The sequence below is a fragment of the Rana temporaria genome, chromosome 8 (genome assembly GCF_905171775.1).
Source record: "Rana temporaria chromosome 8, aRanTem1.1, whole genome shotgun sequence".
NCBI classification, from domain to species: Eukaryota; Metazoa; Chordata; class Amphibia; order Anura; family Ranidae; genus Rana; species Rana temporaria.
The window spans coordinates 6821359-6836177 of NC_053496.1; the positions used below are offsets into that span (position 1 = coordinate 6821359).

A 14819-nucleotide genomic window follows, 5' to 3' on the forward strand; every position below is an offset into this window, starting at 1 on the left:
AGGAGGACTGTTGGGGCTGAACTGAGGGGGATCGCTGGGGCTGGACCAAAGAGGAAGTCAGTGACAGTGCTGCAGTGTAGAGAGTAGAACTTTATTTATTTTTTATTAACAGAGGAAGGAGGAAGAAGCATTAAAAAATGTTTTAACTGGATTTACACAATGACCAGTGATCATTGATAAGAGCGTCCGCATCCATCAAGTCCTATAAGAGAACACTGAGGGCCTTTGGCACTAAACGCGTCTTATTTAACTTACGCCATGAAGAAGTCCCCTCCGGAGTTTGAGGCGCAGCTGCGTTCTGTGGGGTCCTTGCTCTCACTGTGACCACAGGGGCCAAGCAAAAGGCCGAACAGGTTACACACAACCACCAGGAGAATGATGCAGGAGAGGCAGATCCCAACTATCCACCTAGAAGGACAAAGACAAGAAAGCGTGTTTGATGCCAATAAAGCAGCTAAATGACGAGTCTACCTCCTGTAGGATGATATCCAGTTTCTATCTACACCTTTCTATGGGTTATGGAAATACGAAGCCCGTAACTTACTCAGATTTTTCTTTCGTTTGCAGAAGATGCGCACTCAACCGCAAGCACAATGGAAGCAAACTGCATGCATGTGAACAGAAGTAAACCACACGCAAAACAGCAAACTACACTCATAAAAAAGAAGCAAACTGCATGGAAAACAAATAAAAAAAGACACACAAAACAGCATGCAAAACAGAAGCAAACTGCATGAAAAAAAAAAGCAAACTACACGCAAAACAGAAGCAAACTGCATGAAAAAAAAAGCAAACTACACGCAAAACAGAAGCAAATTGCATGGAAAACAAACAAAAAAGATATGCAAGACAGACAGAAGATGTGCAAACGGCACACAAAAGAGAAGCAAACTGCATGCAAAACAGATCAAACTGTACCCAACATAAAAGCAAACTGCACTGAAAACAAAGCAAACCCTGCAAAAACAGAAACAAACTGCATTGAAAATAAAAGCAAACTGCATGGTAAACAAAAGCAAAATGCGTGCAAAAAAGAAGGAAACTACACAAAAAACAGAAGTAATCAGCGTGGAAAAAAGGCAAACCGCATGCAAAATAAAAGCAAACTGTATGAAAAAAAAATGAAACAAACTGCACGCAAAACAGAAGCAAACTGCACACAAAAAGAAGCAAACTCCACACAAAAACAGAAGCAAACTCCACACAAAAAAAAAAGAAGCAAACTCCACACAAAAAGAAGCAAGCTTCACACAAAAACAGAAGCAAACTCCACACAACAACAGAAGCAAACTCCACACAAAAACAGAAGCAAACTCCACACAAAAACAGAAGCAAACTCCACACAAAAACAGAAGCAAACTCCACACAAAAACAGAAGCAAACTCCACACAAAAACAGAAGCAAACTCCACACAAAAACAGAAGCAAACTCCACACAAAAACAGAAGCAAACTCCACACAAAAACAGAAGCAAACTCCACACAAAAACAGAAGCAAACTCCACACCAAAAAAAGAAGCAAACTCCACACCAAAAAAAGAAGCAAACTCCACACCAAAAAAATGAGCGAACTCCGCACAACAACAGAAGCAAACTTCACACATAAACAGAAGCAAACTCCACACAAAAAAAAGAAGCAAACTCCACACAAAAAACAGAAGCAAACTCCACACAAAAAGAAGCAAGCTTCACACAAAAAGAAGCAAGCTTCACACAAAAAAAGAAGCAAACTCCACACAAAAAAAGAAGCAAACTCCACACAAAAAAAGAAGCAAACTCCACACAAAAAAAGAAGCAAACTCCACACAAAAAAAGAAGCAAACTCCACACAACAACAGAAGCAAACTCCACACAAAAAAAGAAGCAAACTCCACACAAAAAAAGAAGCAAACTCCACACAAAAAAAAGAAGCAAACTCCACACCAAAAAAAAGAAGAAGCAAACTCCACACAAAAAAAAGAAGCAAACTCCACACCAAAAAAAGAAGAAGCAAACTCCACACAAAAAAAAGAAGAAGCAAACGCCACACAAAAACGAAGAAGCAAACGCCACACCAAAAAAGAAGCAAACTCCACACCAAAAAAGAAGCAAACTCCACACCAAAAAATAAGCAAACTCCACACCAAAAAAGAAGCAAACTCCACACCAAAAAAGAAGCAAACTCCACACAAAAAAAGAATCAAACTCCACACAAAAAAAGAAGCAAACTCCACACAAAAAAAGAAGCAAACTCCACACAAAAACAGAAGCAAACTCCACACAAAACAGAAGCAAACTCTACGCAAAACAGAAGCAAACTCCACACAAAACAGAAGCACACTACATGCAAGCAACGATGGCAGCAATGGAATGGGCCCAGACTGTACTGGACAGCTCTTTAAAGGGTGAAACGCGTCAGCCATGCACTCAGGCAGGGCGTTTGGTCTGACCGTCTGGTAAAGAATCATTGTGCTGAGGTCAGAGTGCAGTGGCCATGTTCGCTCAATAAAGGAATACGGTGGTTGGCCATCTCAGACAGCTCCGCCCACTTTCTGGCAGTGGGTAGGATTGTGATTGGTGTATCATTACGGTAGATGAGACGTTTAAGAAGTGTGGCCCTTTCATTCTGACCCTGCGGCTGCCTTATAACACCTGGAGGGTTCGGCCATCCATCGCGTTGCACGTAATAAGAGAACGCCGGACAGCGCTCACCTGTAATACTCGTATGTCAATATATCCCGCTCATTCTTGCTGGTGAAATTGGTTGCTTGATCCAACATGGAATTGATGGACTTCAATGTATCCACGATGGGGATTTTGCTTCTGGCTTCTGCGATTTTCTGTTTTATGTTCACCAGCTGATTCTGTACATCTAAAAATATGGCAGTAAAATAAAATCACTTTAGGTTGTAGGATTTTTAGTAACGAGTCATAGATCCAAGATCGGCTCTACACGGGGAGCACACGTAATCCATCCTCATGTAAATTAGGCAGGACAGAGGAGGACCCCAGGGGCAGGACCGAGGAGGACCCCAGGGGCAGGACAGAAGAGGACCCCAGGGGCCGGACCGAGGAGGACCCCAGGGGCCGGACCGAGGAGGACCCCAGGGGCCGGACCGAGGAGGACCCCAGGGGCCGGACCGAGGAGGACCCCAGGGGCCGGACCGAGGAGGACCCCAGGGGCAGGACAGAGGAGGACCCCAGGGGCAGGACAGAGGAGGACCCCAGGGGCAGGACAGAGGAGGACCCCAGGGGCAGGACAGAGGAGGACCCCAGGGGCAGGACAGAGGAGGATCCCAGGGGCCGGACAGAGGAGGAACCCAGGGGCAGGAGAGAGGAGAACCCCAGGGGCAGGACAGAGGAGGACCCCAGGGGCAGGACAGAGGAGGACCCCAGGGGCAGGACAGAGGAGGACCCCAGGGGCAGGACAGAGGAGGACCCCAGGGGCAGGACAGAGGAGGACCCCAGGGGCCGGACAGAGGAGGAACCCAGGGGCCGGACAGAGGAGGAACCCAGGGGCAGGACAGAGGAGGACCCCAGGGGCAGGACAGAGGAGGACCCCAGGGACCGGACAGAGGAGAACCCCATTACGGTCAGAGGAGGAACCCAGGGGCCGGACAGAGGAGGAACCCAGGGGCCGGACAGAGGAGGAACCCAGGGGCAGGAGAGAGGAGGACCCCAGGGGCAGGACAGAGGAGGACCCCAGGGGCAGGACAGAGGAGGACCCCAGGGGCCGGACAGAGGAGGACCCCAAGGGCCGGACAGAGGAGGACCACTGGGAATAGGCTACAGAGGACTTTTGGGGCTGGACCGAGGAGGACACCTGGGGTTAGACCAAGAAGGATAAAAAAAAATTAAAATCACAGAAAATATTACTTTTAGCTAAACTGCCATACATACACTATATTGCCAAAAGTATTGGGACACCTGCCATTACACGCACATGAACTTTAATGACATCCCAGTCTTAGTCTGTAGGGGTCAATATTGAGTTGGCTCCGCCCTTTGCATCTATAACAGCTTCAACTCTACTGGGAAGGCCGTCCACAAGGTTTAGGAGGGTGTCTATGGGAATGTTTGACCATATTTTGACCGTTTTTCAAAAAAGTGAACTCCCTCTTTTAGGAATTTGTGTGGTCCCACCGGAAACCTCGTTTCCAACTTCCACATCTCCCTAAACGCCAGGGTGGAGTTGGCCCCCCTGATGTGCGGGCTTATTATAGGGCGGCTCATCTTACTGGGTTGGTGGACTGGTATTGTCATGCCGAGGCAAAACCTTGGAGGACTCCTGCGGCACGGCGAGGAGTTGGCCCTCCCAGTTACCTAAAGATCTCAGTACCCATCCTACCCTTGGTAGTACTTTGATGTTTTCTAGGGGTACTTATCGGAGCTCCTCAATTTCCCCACTGCCGTTACCTATGATCCCTACTCTAGGTAATCCAGAGTTCCAGCCCGGTGTCCACGACCCGCAGTTCCAATGTTTGTTTTCCAGTGGTCATCCCCATCGTTGGAAATTCCTGGGGTCCAATGGCGAGCTCTCCTCCTCTACTCTTCAGAACATTTTGGCATGGATTTCCCTCCATGGATTTTTGGGGTAGCTTCTGCCAACTCACAGAATGAGAGAGCATGCGTCATAGATGGGATCCGATTCGCCAATCCCTCGAGCATGCGTCATAGATGGGATCCGATTCGCCAATCCCTCGAGCATGCGTCATAGATGGGATCCGGGTCGCCATTCCCCCTCCATTAGCTACGTTTCCTTAATCCAACCCAAAGAGGATTTCATTCCGGCTTCCCTCTCTAAGTGGAGAAATCCTTCACGTTGCTCAGAAGTCCTCTATTGCCACCGAAGTCCAAGAGACCAGGTAGAAGATTTTGACTAGGTGGTAGAGGGCGCCCACGACTTTACATCGCACATTTTCTGCAGTCACCAGGGCCCACATTCAGAAAGATGCGCGTATCTTTAGGCGGGTGTAGCGCATCTCATATGCGCTACGCCACCGTAACTTAGTCAGGCGAGTAGTGTATTCAGAAAGAAGTTGCGCCCGAAAGTTATGGCGGCGTAGCGTATATGGGCCAGCGTAAGCCCGCCTAATTCAAAGTAGGCTGGTAGGGGGCGTGTTGTATGCTAATGAATCGTGACCCCACGTAAATGAAGCACCTAACAAACGGCGCATGCGCGCGCATGCTCAGTATCACGTCAAATTTTATCCGTAAATTAGGCCCGCTCAATGTTTAGTCGACGTGAACGTAACCTACGCCCATCCCCATTCACGGACGACTTACGCAAACGACGTAAAATACGACGGGTGTTCCGACGTCCATACCCAACATGACTTACCCCTGCTTTATGAGGGTAAAGTTACGCCGGACCGACGCCTTACGTAAACGGCGTATATAGATGCGCCGGACGGAACTACGTTTGTGAATCGGCGTATCTAGGTCATTTGCATATTTGAATAGGAAATCAATGCGTCCAGCGTAAACATGCGCCCACGATACGCCGGCGTAGGAAAGTTACGTCGGTCGGAAGAAGCCTATTTTCATGCGTATCTAGTTTTCTGGGTACGACGCACAGATACGACGGCGCAAATTTACACTTACGCGGCGTATATCGAGATACGTCGGCGTAAGTTTACACTTACGCGGCGTATATCGAGATACGTCGGCGTAAGTGCTTTCTGAATCCGGGCCCAGATACGTGTTGGCGATGTGGCACTGACCGGGGGGGCGCGATGTTTCACATTTTCTGGGACTGTCGAAAAATCAAACCGTTTTGGCGAGGGGTATAGTCTCTGTACCATCAAAGATCTGACCAATGTGGATCGTAGTTTGTCGCCACTCCACCAGCGTGACATGTTGGGTATCTATTTACTCGGCATAATATCATCACATTATAAGGATATATTTTGTGTTTATTTTTTATTCATTAACCACTTCCTTACCGGGCACTTAAACACTCCTCCTGCCCAGACCAATGTTCAGCTTTCAGCGCTGACGCACTTTGAATGACAATTGCGCGGTCGTGCTACACTGTACCCATGTGACATTTTTATAATTTTTTTCACACAAATAGAGCTTTCTTGTGGTTGTATTTAATCACCTTTGGGGGTTATTTTTTGCTAAACAAATAAAAAAACATGGAAAATTTTGAAAAAAAAAAAATCATGTTTCATATTTTGTTATAAAATTTTGCAAACAGGTAATTTTTCTCCTTCATTGATATGTGCGGACAAGGCGGCACTGATGGGGACAGACAAGGAGGCACTGATGGGGACAGACAAGGCGGCACTGATGGGGACAGACAAGGAGGCACTGATGGGGACAGACAAGGCGGCACTGATGGGGACAGACAAGGAGGCACTGATGGGGACACACAAGGAGGCACTGATGGGGACAGACAAGGAGGCACTGACGGGGACACACAGGGCGGCACTGACGGGGACACACAGGGCGGCACTGACGGGGACACACAGGGCGGCACTGACGGGGACACACAGGGCGGCACTGACGGGGACACACAGGGCGGCACTGACGGGGACACACAGGGCGGCACTGACGGGGACACACAGGGCGGCACTGACGGGGACACACAGGGCGGCACTGATGGGGACAGACAGGGCGGCACTGACGGGGACAGACAAGGCGGCACTGACGGAGACAGACAAGGCGGCACTGACGGGGACAGACAGGGCGGCACTGATGGGGACAGACAGGGCGGCACTGACGGGGACAGACAAGGCGGCACTGACGGGGACAGACAAGGCGGCACTGACGGAGACAGACAAGGCGGCACTGATGGGCAGCACCGATGGGCACTGGTAGTGGACACTGATGAGCACTGGTAGTGGACACTGATGAGCACTGGTAGTGGACACTGATGGGCGGCAATGGTAGGCGGCACTGATGGGTGACACTGTGGGCTCTGATGGGTGGCACTGTGGGCACTGATGGGTGGCACTGTGGGCACTGATGGGTGGCACTGTGGGGACTAATAGGTGATGCTGATGGTCACTGGTAGGCAGCACCGTTATGCAGATGGCACCTCTCCTTGATCGGGACCAATGTCCCTCTGACAGCTGCCGGTGATCGGCTATTTTTATTTTCTCCTCACACCATTAGCGCGAGGAGAAAAAAAAGCCGATTACCGTCTCTGTTTACATCACATGATCAGCTGTCATTGGCTGACAGCTGATCATGTGATAAGGGGACAGGATCGGCCCCTTACTCCGATCTGTGATCAGTCGAGTCTCATTGACTCGCCGATCACAGAGCGCGCCGCGCGCTCGAGCACGGGAGGACGTCCAGGGAGGCCCTTCCGGCAATTCAGGTCCGCTCTGTAGACGTCTTTCGGCCGTACCGCGGATGTGAAGTGGATAAAGTGGATTTTTTCCCCCCAAACAATTGTGCTTGGAAAACCGCGGCTCAAACGCCAAGTGACATAAAAATTGCAATGACCGCTATTTTATTCCCTAGGGTCTCTGCTAAAAAAAAAAGTTTATCCAAGTTACAAGTAGTTTTCTAACAAAGAATACGGATTTCAAGTAAAAAAAGAAGTGCCAGAAAAAGCGAAGGTCGGCGAGTGAATAATAAATAGCAAATGGCAGCCCAATGTACACGACTTACCTTGTACCGAGCTCGTCGTTTGATTGGCCACAGTCTGGGGGATGTCATTTATGGTCTGTCGGGCCTGAAAAAGGAAGCAGCGTCACACACACAAGAAAAATAAATACACTGCATTACCAAAAGTATTGGGACGCCGGCCTTTACACTCCCATAACTTCAATGGCCTCCCAGTCTTAATCCGGAGGGTTCAATATTGAGTTGGCTCCGCCCTTTGCAGCTATAACAGCTTCAACTCCTCTGGGAAGGCCGCCCACAAGGTTTAGGAGGGTGTCTATGGGAATGTTTGACCGTTCTTCCAGAAAAGCATTTGTGAGGTCAGGCGCTGATGTTGGACGAGAAGGCCTGGCTTGCAGTCTCCGCTCTAATTCATCCCAAAGGTGTTCTATGGGGCTGAGGTCAGGACTCTGTGCAGGCCAGTCAAGTTCCTCCACCCCAAACTCGTTTTGTTCCGACTTCGTTTTTTTAACAAATTTTGACAAATTAGTTCATCCCAAAATTTCCAAATTTTTCCCATAGACACGCCCCTAAACCGTTCTGCACATGTCTACTAACAGATGAGCTTTGGCATTGCCATCACTGTTTTTGGTCACTTGAGATGCCAAGGCTGCCCAGGGCCTGCAACTTGGGCAACTCCTCCAGAACTGGCGGTATCCGGAGAAGATGCGAATGGACCAAAATTTCAATTAATGGAGGGTCTGCACTAGACACGTGCAATTCGTTTCGTTCCGACTTCGTTTCTTCAACAAATTTTGACAAATTAGTTAATCCTGAAATTTCCAAATTTTCAAATTAGAAAAAATAGAAAATCTCTAAAATTCCAAATTTCTAAAATTTCAAAATGTTGAAAATTCCAAAAATTCTTAAATTTAGAAAATTCCAAAGTTTAGAAAATTCTCCATTAATTGATGTTGTTTTGGTTTGTGTAGCATCTTCTCCGGATACCGCCAGTTCTGGAGGAGTTGCCAAAGTTGCAGGCCCTGGGCAGCCTTGGCATCTCAAGTGACCAAAAACAGTGATGGCAATGCCAAAGCTCATCTGTTAGTAGACATGTGCAGAACGGTTTAGGGGCGTGTCTATGGGAAAAATTTAGAAAATTCCAAAATTTAGAAAATTCCAAAATTTAGAAAATTCCAAAATTTAGAAAATTCCAAAGTGTAGAAAATTACAAAATGTAGAAAATGACAACATTTTGAAAATGACAACATTTAAAAAAATTCCAATATTTCAAAAATTCCCCCAAAAAAATCCAAAATGTAGAAAATTGGAAATTCAGAAATGTGAAAATTTGAAATCCAAATTTTCTGATTGTCGAATTTTTAAATTCCGAATTTCCAAAAAAAAGCTAAAAAACTAAAACAAACACATTTTTTTTCCGGCAGTGCACATCTAGTTTGCACTCATGAATAGGTACTGAGGTGGCTCTTTAATTAGGCGGTCGCCTAAAGCCTCGCACTCACAGGGGCCTCGCGGCCGCCTAATATTCCTCTGCTCAAACACTGTGTGCTAGATCCGTGCAACTTTCTGCAGCCATTTTAATTTGCTTGAATTTTTTTACACCCATTATGGGCACGAGTGGGGCCCCCCCATGTCTAAGTTTTGCTTAAGGCCACACAAAGCCTAGAGCCGCCTCTGGATAGGTATTCTGTGGTCTCCTATGACCAGCTGTAATTTGCCTGTATACATTGTATTGGCTGTCCCGTAAGGTTCAGATCACATTACTGAAGCCCTCTCCCAATTACTGGAGCCCCCCCATTCCTGGAGCCCCCCCATTCCTGGAGCCCTCCCCCATTACTGGAGACCCCCCCATTACTGGAGCCCTCCCCCCATTCCTGGAGCCCTCCCCCATTACTGGAGCCCCCCCATTCCTGGAGCCCCCCCATTCCTGGAGCCCTCCCCCATTACTGGAGACCCCCCCATTACTGGAGCCCTCCCCCCATTCCTGGAGCCCTCCCCCCATTACTGGAGCCCCCCCATTCCTGGAGCCCCCCCATTCCTGGAGCCCCCCCCATTACTGGAGCCCTCCCCCCATTACTGGAGCCCTCCCCCCATTACTGGAGCCCCCCCATTCCTGGAGCCCTCCCCTATTACTGGAGCCCTCCCCCCATTCCTGGAGCCCCCCCATTCCTGGAGCCCCCCCATTCCTGGAGCCCTCCCCCATTACTGGAGCCCCCCCATTACTGGAGCCCTCCCCCATTACTGGAGCCCTCCCCCCATTACTGGAGCCCTCCCACCATTACTGGAGCCCTCCCACCATTACTGGAGCCCTCCCCCAATTACTGGAGCACCCCCCCCCCATTTGCTGGAGCACCCCCGCCATTACTGGAACCCCCCCACACCTTCTCCCCACTATAAAGGGGGTAGACAAGGACAGTAAAGATCATGGACTAGCAGAGGACCTAAAGCAAAATGAAGAGGAAACACATAAATCTAAAATATCCGACGTTTCAACTTACTTTGAGGATTGTGCCGTCAATTCCCGAGTTCAGGAAATCATTAATAGTTTTCAGCTGGCCGGAAAAATCTGGAATCTGAAATAAAAGAGAGAGAGAACATTTTACATTTTTATTTACGATTATTTATGATCGGGTGAACAGAAATCCCAAATTTACTGACGCATTTCAGTTACTACAAGGCTGAAAAGCGACAGTTATTTTCTGCTACTTCAAGGCTGAAAAGCGGCAGTTATTTTCACTATTACAAGGCTGAAAAGTGACAGTTATTTTCACTATTACAAGGCTGAAAAGCGACAGTTATTTTTTGCTACGGTACTTCAAGGCTGAAAAGCGACAGTTACTTTCACTATTACAAGGCTGAAAAGTGACAGTTATTTTCGGCTACTTCAAGGCTGAAAAGTGAGTTATTTTATGCTACTTCAAGGCTAAAAAGCGACAGTTATTTTCTGCTACTTCAAGGCTGAAAAGTGACAGTTATTTTCTGCTACTTCAAGGCTGAAAAGTGACAGTTATTTTCTGCTACTTCAAGGCTGAAAAGTGACAGTTATTTTTTACTACTTCAAGGCTGAAAAGCGACAGTTATTTTCTGCTACTTCAAGGCTGAAAAGCGACAGTTATTTTCTGCTACTTCAAGGCTGAAAAGCGACAGTTATTTTCTGCTACTTCAAGGCTGAAAAGTGACAGTTATTTTTTACTACTTCAAGGCTGAAAAGCAGCAGTTATTTTCTGCTACTTCAAGGCTGAAAAACGACAGTTATTTTCTGCTACTTCAAGGCTGAAAAGCGACAGTTATTTTCTGCTACTTCAAGGCTGAAAAGTGACAGTTATGAAAAGCGACAGTTATTTTCTGCTACTTCAAGGCTGAAAAGTGACAGTTATTTTCTGCTACTTCAAGACTGAAAAGTGACAGTTATTTTCTGCTACTTCGAGGCTGAAAAGTGACAGTTATTTTCCGCTACTTCAAGGCTGAAAAGTGACAGTTATTTTCACTATTACAAGGCTGAAAAGTGACAGTTATTTTCTGCTACTTCAAGGCTGAAAAGTGACAGTTATTTTCTGCTACTTCAAGGCTGAAAAGTGACAGTTATTTTCTGCTACTTCAAGGCTGAAAAGTGACAGTTATTTTCTGCTACTTCAAGGCTGAAAAGTGGCAGTTATTTTTTACTACTTCAAGGCTGAAAAGCAGCAGTTATTTTCTGCTACTTCAAGGCTGAAAAACGACAGTTATTTTCTGCTACTTCAAGGCTGAAAAGTGACAGTTATTTTCTGCTACTTCAAGGCTGAAAAGTGACAGTTATTTTCTGCTACTTCAAGGCTGAAAAGTGACAGTTATTTTCTGCTACTTCAAGGCTGAAAAGTGACAGTTATTTTTTACTACTTCAAGGCTGAAAAGCAGCAGTTATTTTCTGCTACTTCAAGGCTGAAAAACGACAGTTATTTTCTGCTACTTCAAGGCTGAAAAGCGACAGTTATTTTCTGCTACTTCAAGGCTGAAAAGTGACAGTTATTTTCTGCTACTTCAAGGCTGAAAAGTGACAGTTATTTTCTGCTACTTCAAGGCTGAAAAGCGACAGTTATGAAAAGCGACAGTTATTTTCTGCTACTTCAAGGCTGAAAAGTGACAGTTATTTTCTGCTACTTCAAGGCTGAAAAGCGACAGTTATTTTCTGCTACTTCAAGACTGAAAAGCGGCAGTTATTGTCTGCTACTTCAAGGCTGAAAAGCGGCAGTTATTTTCTGCTACTTCAAGGCTAAAAAGCGACAGTTATTTTCTGCTACTTCAAGGCTAAAAAGCGACAGTTATTTTCTGCTACTTCAAGGCTGAAAAGCGACAGTAATTTTCACTATTACAAGGCTGAAAAGTGACAGTTATTTTCTGCTACTTCAAGGCTAAAAAGCGACATTTCACTATTACAAGGCTGAAAAGCGACAGTTATTTTCTGCTACTTCAAGGCTGAAAAGTGACAGTTATTTTCACTATTACAAGGCTGAAAAGTTACAGTTATTTTCTGCTACTTCAAGGCTGAAAAGTGAGTTATTATCTGCTACTTCAAGGCTGAAAAGCGACAGTTATTTTCTGCTACTTCAAGGCTGAAAAGTGACAGTTATTTTATGCTACTTCAAGGCTGAAAAGTGACAGTTATTTTCTGCTACTTCAAGGCTGAAAAGCGACAGTTATTTTCTGCTACTTCAAGGCTGAAAAGTGACAGTTATTTTCTGCTACTTCAATGCTAAAAAGCGACAGTTATTTTCTGCTACTTCAAGGCTGAAAATACCTGTCACTTTTGAAAACAAGTATACTTATCTTAGCGCGTTAGCTTTGTGCATTGAGCCTCTTATATGCAAATCCTATTGTATAAAAAATGATTATCATTGAAGAATCTGCACACCCAAATCAGCCGATCCACAAAGAAGACAGAGAACTAGATTTGCTGTTATTGGCCTCCATCAGAAAATGCTAACTTGCCTGGCTATCATTGTTCCTCTTGCCTTTATAGAGTTTGTTTCTGAGTAATTGACCGCCAAAATGAAGGTTTCACTGGCTGCATACTTGTTCTAGGTCATAAGGCATTGATGCCACCGGGTGAGAATAGGATGGCATTCTGAGACAGAGGTCAGCAATGGCGGCAGACACACAGGCGGCCGCCTAAGGCCTTGCACTTACCCAATGCATCATCCCAGTTTTGAGGGACAGAGGACCTGTGCTCAGGCAGCGTTAAGAGCCCTGACTCAGGAACGGGGCCGCCAGCGTCCCTAACAACCAGTGAATATCGGTGACACCACCCCTTGTGACGTCAATGACCCAGCATGCCCTCAGTCAATGTCGTCACAAGGGGGCGGGATCTGGGGGGGGGCTTCCAGATTCTTATAAGACCCCCACAGCCACCGGCCAGGGTTGTGGGGAAGAGGCTCTTGTCCTTGAATTATTTTTCCCCCATTATGGGTGTGAGTGGAGCCCCATGTCAAGGCCTCACAAAGCCTATGGGCAGACCTAGTTCTCCAATCATGGCTTTCCTTTACGGGTGACATCACCACAAGGGGGCGCCCAACTCTATTGTATTTGTTGCCGTTTCCGGTTTCTGAAAGTCCACTTTAAGCCATAAAATATCTGAAAACATTAGGAGATCGAAACAAAAAAAAGGTTACCGAGCTGAAGTTGGCATCTATGGTCAGGCTGCTGGGCGGTGGGGCGCCGCCGCACGGAGCGCCGCAATTATTCAGCGTATTCGTAATATCAGATTGCACAATGGAGAGGTTCTGCACGAGTTGGTTCTGCTGATCATGCAGGATGTTGAAGGTGTCGTTCACTTTCACCAAGGCCTTGGCTGTGTTGTTCAGACCTATGGGAAAAATATATTCGGCAACGGTCACCAGTGGTCAGTTTATCCGCCAATCAGAGCATTGCGTTACATTTGTGATACTCATCCCAGCGGCGTCTGGTGCTACAACAAACCCAATACGGGTCTTTGCTGTAAACATGTCTCAGAATCCGCACAGCCGTCGCCAATAATCCCCCGCCAATAATGCCAATAATAATTAAAAATATATATTTTAACAAAAAAACATCCATACAAATATTAACAACAACTATTATTATTATTATTATTATTATTATTATTATAATAATAATAATAATAATAATAATAATAAATATAATAATATGAATGTCTATAATAATAGCAATAATAATAATGAAACCAATAATAATAACAATAATATTATTATTGTAAAAATATAAATAATATATATAATACAATAATACTACTAATTATAAAAATAATAATATTAATGAATTAAATAATAGCAGTAATATTAAAATAATCACACCTACAATATTACTAATATACCAGATATTAGAACAACAACATTAGTACTACAGCTACTATTAATAATAATAATAATTATAATAACCACCAATAACTCTAATAATGGGACACCAAAGCGCTCACCATTCACCATATTCTGCACAGCGCTCAGCGTTCCATTGGCTTGCTTCTCGATGGCATTTTTTATCATTCCGCCAAGAATCGGACCGATACCTGCAGAAAAGAAACACAAAAAAAACCCTTTAAACTAAAAATTTACTGTGGGAAAAAAAAAAATCAGGTAGAATTAAAGCAGACTTTGTTTTTTATTATTTTGGTCAAATGTCATGTTTTGCGTCGGGCAGGAAATGGGCATTTCTTTTTGCCAATAGAGGGAAGGAAAGAAAATACATTTGTAATGGCAACCCCTCCCCCCACCAAAAAAAAAAAAAACAGATAGCTGGAAGATTTTTACAGACGTGTCAATAAGTAAATAAATAGCACAATAAAAAATAGCAACTAAAAATAAAGAATAAAATAAATACATATATAAAAAGGGGGCACCATTCTGAGCCCCGGGTCCTTCATAAGAAAAACTGATGTAATAAATAAAATGTATAGAGGTTTTGTAAATTGTTTTCATTTATTCTTATATATTAATGTTTAATAATATTAATCAATATTCATATGCAATATATTTTATTTACGTGGCTGAGGAAATTTATATATATAGAGATAGATAGATAAATAGATAGAGATAGATAAAGGGAGAGAGATAGATAGATAAAATATTATATAAAGTATTCATACCCCTTGAACATTTTGTCACAATATTTTGTTACAACAAGAAATGTGAATGTGTTCAATGTGATGGACCAACACAAAGTGTCACGCAATTGTGAAGTGGATTAATGATTTTCCATTTTTTTTTACAAATTAGTGAAAAGTGTGGGGGGA

General features: G+C 45.0%; 1 protein-coding gene across 3 annotated transcripts in view; it reads right to left on the minus strand.

Moving 5' to 3' along the window:
- The window catches only part of LOC120946648 (prominin-1-A-like), a 137733-nt gene that overhangs the window by 37903 nt on the left and 85011 nt on the right, over positions 1–14819 (minus strand). For all 3 annotated transcript variants that reach the window (XM_040361247.1, XM_040361246.1, XM_040361248.1), the window contains exons 7-12: positions 14007–14096; positions 13204–13397; positions 10057–10131; positions 7604–7667; positions 2690–2849; positions 256–408 (exon numbers count right to left, since the gene is read on the minus strand). In XM_040361247.1, coding sequence (XP_040217181.1) covers positions 256–408; positions 2690–2849; positions 7604–7667; positions 10057–10131; positions 13204–13397; positions 14007–14096 — 736 coding nt within the window. The remainder of the gene's footprint in view (positions 1–255; positions 409–2689; positions 2850–7603; positions 7668–10056; positions 10132–13203; positions 13398–14006; positions 14097–14819) is intronic.